General features: G+C 47.9%; 1 protein-coding gene across 10 annotated transcripts in view; it reads right to left on the bottom strand.

The window, feature by feature from the left end:
• NF1 (neurofibromin 1) overlaps window positions 1–6,480 on the bottom strand; it is a 252,402-nt gene extending 245,922 nt beyond the window's left edge. For all 10 annotated transcript variants that reach the window (XM_069089859.1, XM_069089863.1, XM_069089862.1 and 7 more), the window contains exon 1: window positions 6,373–6,480. In XM_069089859.1, coding sequence (XP_068945960.1) covers window positions 6,373–6,432 — 60 coding nt within the window. In that variant the 5' untranslated portion in view covers window positions 6,433–6,480. The remainder of the gene's footprint in view (window positions 1–6,372) is intronic.
• Between the last annotated feature and the right edge of the window lie 375 nt (window positions 6,481–6,855).

Below are 6,855 nucleotides of genomic sequence, written 5' to 3'. Positions count from 1 at the left end.
GAAGGAAGGAAGGAAGGAAGGAAGGAAGGAAGAAAGAAAGAAAGAAAGAAAGAAAGAAAGAAAGAAAGAAAGAAAGAAAGAAAGAAAGAAAGAAAGAAAGAAAGAAAGAAAGAAAGAAAGAAAGAAAGAAAGAAAGAAAGAAAGAAAGAAAGAAAGGAAGGAAGGAAGAAAGAAAAAGAAAGAAAAGCCTGAAGAGTGGGGATGGGGATGAGAAGGAGAAAAAGAGTTCGAGATGGTCCCAGGGCTTTGAGCCTGGGAGAACTAAGTAATGCTCCTAATCACTGACAGATATAGTATCATCCAAATAAAAGAATGGGAGAGACAGTAGAATGCTTCTTTCAATCCCCTCATTTTATGAGCCTGTAAACAGAGGTTAAGTGACTTGCAGTCCACCCTGGTCTAGAACGGGAGTCTCCAGTTCTCCAAACCAAGGTTCTTTTCCTTCTAAGGGCCATCCTGCCCCGTGGGGCCTTGGGAGAAGATTGCTGGATCTGGAGTCTGAGACCCTGGGGCCAACTCCCTGCTCTGCTTTCTGCCACTGAGATCACCTCAGGAAAAATCACAATCTCTCTGGGCCTCGGTTTACTCCATGGTAAAATAAGGAAATTGAACAAGAAGACTTTCTGGCTCTAAACCCTATGGTCCTAATTGGAAAGAATAGCCATGTGGTGTGGCTAAATAGGAAGTTGAAGAATTTTCTTTCTGATATCTTGAGTCTGAGAACTTGTAGGTGCTATGTAAAGGCTGCAGCATGGGTGAGGGTGGGCTGTGAAGCTGGAAGGAAGAGTAGAAGGCCAGGGCTGAGCTCGCCCAAGGCAGGAATACAAGCAGACAGCTGGGGCACAGGCATCCTCAAGAAGAGGCAAAAAGTAAGTAGTCGCATGAGAGGAGAAGCAGGATATTACTGGGTCTGAGCAACGTCCAAGCACAGCACAGGAACCAGGGAGGACAGCAGTTTCAGTGGAACTACAGAGGCAGAAACTGATGGTCACCCGGGGCTAGCAAAGTTAAGATAAAGGAAACCTCATCATATCTAGGGGAAAAAATCTATAGAAAAGAAAAACTCAAAGTGCTAGACGAGGTGATTGTAGAATCCAATGTACAGAAGAATCATTTTTGTTCTACTTGATTGCTGTCCAGCTCTCCATGACACCATTTGGGGTTTTCTTAGCAAAGCTCCTAGAGCTGTGTGCCATTTTCTTCTCCAGATCATTTGACAGAGGAAGAAACTGAGGCAAACAGGGTGAAGTGACTTGCCCAGGGTCACACAGCTAGGAAGTATCTAAGGCTGGGTTTGAACTCTGGAAGAGGAGTCTTAGTGACTCCATTCATGGCACTCTGTCTACTGTACCACCCTGCTGCCTAATTAGATAGATAGATAGACAAATGGATAAGTGAATAAAGAGACCATCTCTTCAGATCTGTGTCCTCGAGCCTTTCTGTGTCATGGACCACTTTGGCAATCTAAGGAGGTCTATGGACAGGCTCACAAGATTTTTAAATACATAGAATTAGAAATGAAACCAAATTATTTTGAAATTCAATTATCAAAAAAAAAATATATATATATATAACAAGTTCACAAACCACAGACAGGGGTGATTAGGTGGCACATTGAATAGAGCACTGGCCTTCAAGTCAGGAGGACCTGAGTTCAAATCCGGCCTCAGACACTTAACACTTACTAGCCTTGTGACCTTGGGCAAGTCACTTAACCCCAACTGCCCCTATGAAAAAGAAAAAAAAGAAGCCTAAGAGATGCAGAGGATTTTAAAGATAGTGGGATTATTATATTTTTTTAATGGAAGGTTTTTTTCCCCCTCATTGACTATGAACTCCTTCATGAGACTATGAATTCCTTGAAGGCAGGGACTGGCTTTTGCCTTTTTTACTAGCACATAGTAGGCATTTAATAAATGCTCCTTGACTTCACTTGACTTTTTCCCCCAGAAGGGGCAAAGGCATTACCTAGCACTAATGCTTTTTAAAAAAACCATTCATGTAGCAGATCAGTACCTGGCTCATGACTGGCCAATCATTTGAAGCACCTTTCCTTTTTCTATATAAAGGATATTTTAATTAGCATGTGATTTTATAAAAAGGGGAATTGTCAAGGGTCACATTGAGAGGAGAGAGAGAGAGAGAGAGAGAGAGAGAGAGAGAGAGAGAGAGAGAGAGAGAGTATGTGAGAGAGAAAGGGGGAAAGAGAGACAGAGAGGAGGGAGAGACAGAGAGAGAGAAGAAGGGGAAAGGGGGGAAGAGAGAAAGAGAGAGGAGAGAGGGAAAAAGAGGGAGGGAGGGAAAGAGAGAGAGAGAGAAAGAGGGAGGGAGAGACAGAGACAGACTTTTTCCCCCCAGTACTTGTCATTTTACTTTCCTTGAACTGGACTCCTGACAAATGAATTCAATAAAGTTCTGGCTACTTCTTCCAGCTTCCTAAAGAAAGACAACATGGAATCCCAATTTTCCCATCCTCTCTTCAGAAATAACATAGAAAGTGTATTCTTATGAAGCACCCACAGAACAGAGGAGAAGCAAGCTGGCCCCAGGGCGGCCTCTGAGGTCCCTCCTGCCCAACTGGGCCGAGGTTAGCACAGACCAGAAAGCTGAGGAACAACAATTCTAAACAGCAGATCCAGAGTCTGGGCTCAGGCATCTCTAACTCATAATACCAAAAAAAACCCAACCCCCATAACTGTGAAGAAAACACACCTGTAGAATCCAATTCTCTAGACACTCACTTCTATAGTAAAATCTGTTCCCTGCCTCCAGAAAGAGAGAAGGAGCTCCTTGGGGGCAGAGGCTGTTTTTTTAAAATTTGGCTTCACCCATGGGCGGCTAGGTGGCGCAGTGAATAAAAGCGCTGGCCCCAGAGTCAGGAGGACCCGAGTTTGGTTCTGGCGTCAGACACTTAACACCCACACAAAAAAACTAGCCGTGTAACCTTGGGTAAGTTACTTAACCCCAAATGCCTCCAAAAGGCAAAAAAAAAAAAAATTGGGGCTTCACCTATAGCAGGGATGTCATAAATGCTTATGGTATGGATATGCCCTGGCTTCAGTGGATTATCTTTCCTAATCTAGAACATAATATGGCTTTTTTTTTTTTAAAAAAAAAAGCTAGTATATGGTGGTGTTTATTATGCCCTACAAATTGATTCTAAAACAACTCTGATATACTGCAGAAAATATCTGAGATCTAAGGATCTGAATTCAACATATACAGCTTTGCAAAAAGGGGTGCAAATTAAAAGAACTCTGCTACTCTTTGAGACTGTTTCACTAAGTAGCAAGTAATACCAACATAATTACAAACAGAAGCCAATGAAATTCATGCCACAAATGATTTAAGGGAAATGAGATCTGTTTCACTCACAGATACTAAATATCCCTTCCAAATTGTCATCAATTTGATCATAAAAGAAGACTCCATCTTTACATAAAAGAAACGCATCCTTTCTTGGGTCTTGAAATCTTAATAACTAGATATTTTACGTATCTATCTATATCTGTCTACATATACATATATACTCATATACATAAGCATCCCTCTCCAGACACCAAGCTTTTTCTCTGCCTGTCCACCATGGCTGAACCCCAACACTCCCTCTTTCGCTCCAACTACGGACCTCTCAGGCTTCCTTTAAGGTCTAACTAAAGTCTCACTTTCTTCCGGAAGCCTTCCCTAATCCCTCTTCATTCCAGGGCCTTCCCTCAGTTAATTATTTCCTGTTTATCCCAGCTTGCTTTGTATTCGTTGGTTTACATATCGCCTCTCCCATTAGACAGTAAGCTCCTCAAGGGCAGGGATTGTCTTTCACCTCTTTTGATGTCTCTAAGAGCAGAGCACGCACCTTACAGACATACAGCAGGCTCTGAAGAAATACTGAGTGAACGACTGAAACGGATTTAACTTTCTTTCACTCTTCCTGAGGCCATGAAACATTGTGGATATTTCTTGCAAAACACAAAACTTTCAGAAATACTTGGAAATAGTAATATCTTTCTGTAGTCATGGCAGACTATGTTACAGACCGTACTCTCTGACAAGGGAAACCTGCTCCCTGAAAAGGCCACTTTTGTCAATGATAAAAATGAATAACTCACATTTACATAGTGCTCTCCAATTCACAAAGCACTTTTCACACAAAGAGCCAGAGAAAGAGCAGTTTTGCAAAAAAGACAAATCTAAGGCTAAATAATTTGCTCAAGATTCCCTAGCCGGAAGCAGCCTTCAAACCCAGGCCTGGTGGCTCCAAGCCCCAGGCTCTAGCCCCTACACTACTGCCTGGAAACTTAAAAAGCAAGTGCTGACTTTCTCTTCACACCAGTGCCTAGCCACTAAAAATTCCAGTGGCCTGGAACCACAAAGCACCTCAGTTTCCTCACCCAAAAAGTGAAAGTTGCTTCTAAGAGAATTAGAAATGTAGATGGCACTTTGATGGCCCTTCAGCAAAACTTTATTTAGGGCTTCCTAAAAATGATCCTCTTCTATGGGCACTCCCTGAAGTCCGCTAGTAAGCTTTAAAGGGCGGGTAAAGCAAGAATCCAGGGAGGAACTCGCTTGATATACCTTCCCCTTCATTACACAGGAGGAGCAGAGAAAAATGCTTCTGTTTAAATAGCTGGAGTCCTTAACTTTTAACAGATGTTGGCAAGCCTGATTCCACAATATACATGACAAAGGAAACGACAAAGCCTCGGGCCTTTTAACACTGGGGACACAAAGAGAAACATTTTCTTGCATTACTGGGCACATAATCGGAACCATTCCGCTTTTCAGATCGGAGATCTTTTTTCCGGTGATACTTCAGGATATGCACAGGAGGTCAATAATTCAAGGTGAATCCAATAGAAATAATCGTGGAAAAAAAAAGGGGGGGGGGACATGGAATGCCTGCCTGGGCTGTCAATCAAAAGAGAAACTCAGCTTTGGGGTGTTTTTAACTTAACATAAAAATTAGACACAAGCAGGCTTTTCCATGAGTTAAATTTCCGTCGTCTATCCTAATAATAATAAATGAATTAAGTAGCAACAATTTACTCCTCCTGATGGTGAAATCAGTTAAGATTTAACAGTTTGGGTTGATGGTGCCTGAAGACAGGATGGAAGACTAGATAACTCTTGGAGGTTTTCTTCTAGCCTATTTAGTTTCTTAAGTGCCCCCCCTCCCCACTCTCTACTCCTTCCTCCCCCCCTCATACCCCCTCCCGCCTCTTTCGGATGGGTCATAAACATTACACAGCTCAGCAAAGAAATGTTTATCGATCACATACAAGAAGTGCCCCCACCCCCGGTTAGTTTCATGTTTATTATACACAGTAAACAAAACGGATTAGCTCAACCTTTGACAATTTCCTTCTCCTTTGGGCTCACAGCTCAGAAAATCACCCCCTGGGAACCCTCCCGAGCCTCCCCGAGTAACACAAAGGTAGTTCGAGTGGTCCTGAGGACAAGAGCCCAAGGACTCTCCGAGTGTGTGACACTCCGGGAGAAGTCCCATCCTTAGCCTAGGGGATTCCTCAAGAATTCTCAATGAAAGTGCTTCTCCACATCCAATAGTTTGAAGCAGACACTAGGCAAGGCAGAAGGTAGCCCCTCTCCCAGGACACATTTCAGCTGCCTGGGCTCTGGGACCCCCCAAACAGTGTTCCCACGTCTCCTTCCCCTCCCCACCCTCCCCCGCCCCAGATCCTCACTTGTGCGAGTAAAGGCAATGGGGGAGTAAGGAAAGGGGAAACAATCCTGGGGGTGGGGGCGACCTAAGACCAAGAGCCCTGGGGGAGATCATAGACCCGCAGCGCAAAATCCCTCGTCTCTTCTCCCTACTCCATGGGGGGTGGGGAAGGGGTTGTTCGTCTGTGCACTGGCGAAGGAAGGGGATCGGGCATAAAGTCAGGAAGGAACCCAGCTTTTATCCTTCCCTCTTTTAAGTAAGGAAGCAAAAGAAACGGCTCGGGGGAGGGGATGGTCTGGAACGGGGAGGGGGTGGTGTGGCATGCGGGGTGCAATCCGAAGGGCCGCGGCTACACACCCTCAAACTAGGAGGAACACTGGGGAGACGGAAAGAAGGAAATCTTCCTCTTTGCTTACCCCCATTCAAAAACATAGGAAGGGGGGGCGTGATTGAAACCAGATGGAGAGCCCCAGAAAGCACCCCGGCTCACCAGCCCAGGCCCCCGGCCCCGGGGCTGCGAGGAGGGAGCTGGGGCCGGCGGGCGCTCCGGCCACCCACCGATCCCCGAGCGCCCAGAGCGCGCATTCCACCCGGGAGCCCCGGGCACGGCGGAGCACCCAGGGGCCCCGCCCCCGCCCCCGGGAGGGGCCCCCGCCGCCCCTGCCCCCCACCCCCAGCCTCGGCCGGCCCGTTACCTGCTCATCGAAGCGGTTCACCACGGCCTGGACCCATTCCACCGGCTTGTGCGCGGCCATGTCCGCCCCGCGTCCGGGGGGCTGGGGCGGAGGGCGGCGGGCGGCGGGCTCGGGCGCCCCCGGGCCCGGCCGGGCCGGGGAGGGGCCGGGGGCCCCGGGGGAGGGGGCCCGGGCGGGGGCCGGGGGGCGCTCCGGGCTCCCTCCCGCGGGGGTGGGGGCCGCGGCCGGCGGCCCGTGGGAAGGGGGGCGGGGGGAGGGGGCGTCGGCGGGCAGGCTGGGGGAGGGGGGAAGGGGAGAGGGGAGGGGGGGAGCCCTCTGGGTCGGTCTCCCCACTAGCGCCGTCTCCCCTCGGCCATCCCAGCCCCAGACGCCGCCATGACACCCCACCGGAAGTGGGATCCTTTTCCACGGCCCGGGGAGAGAGAGAGAGAGAGAAAGCGAGAGCGAGCGAGCGACCGGAGAGGGGAGGGGGGAGCGGGGAGG

The sequence above is a fragment of the Petaurus breviceps genome, unplaced genomic scaffold (genome assembly GCF_028583685.1).
Source record: "Petaurus breviceps papuanus isolate PSGF00001 unplaced genomic scaffold, PetGlider_PUasm1.0 186, whole genome shotgun sequence".
Taxonomy (NCBI): Eukaryota; Metazoa; Chordata; class Mammalia; order Diprotodontia; family Petauridae; genus Petaurus; species Petaurus breviceps.
Note: the sequence above shows the minus strand (reverse complement) of the source record. Positions and strands in the feature narration are given on the sequence as shown.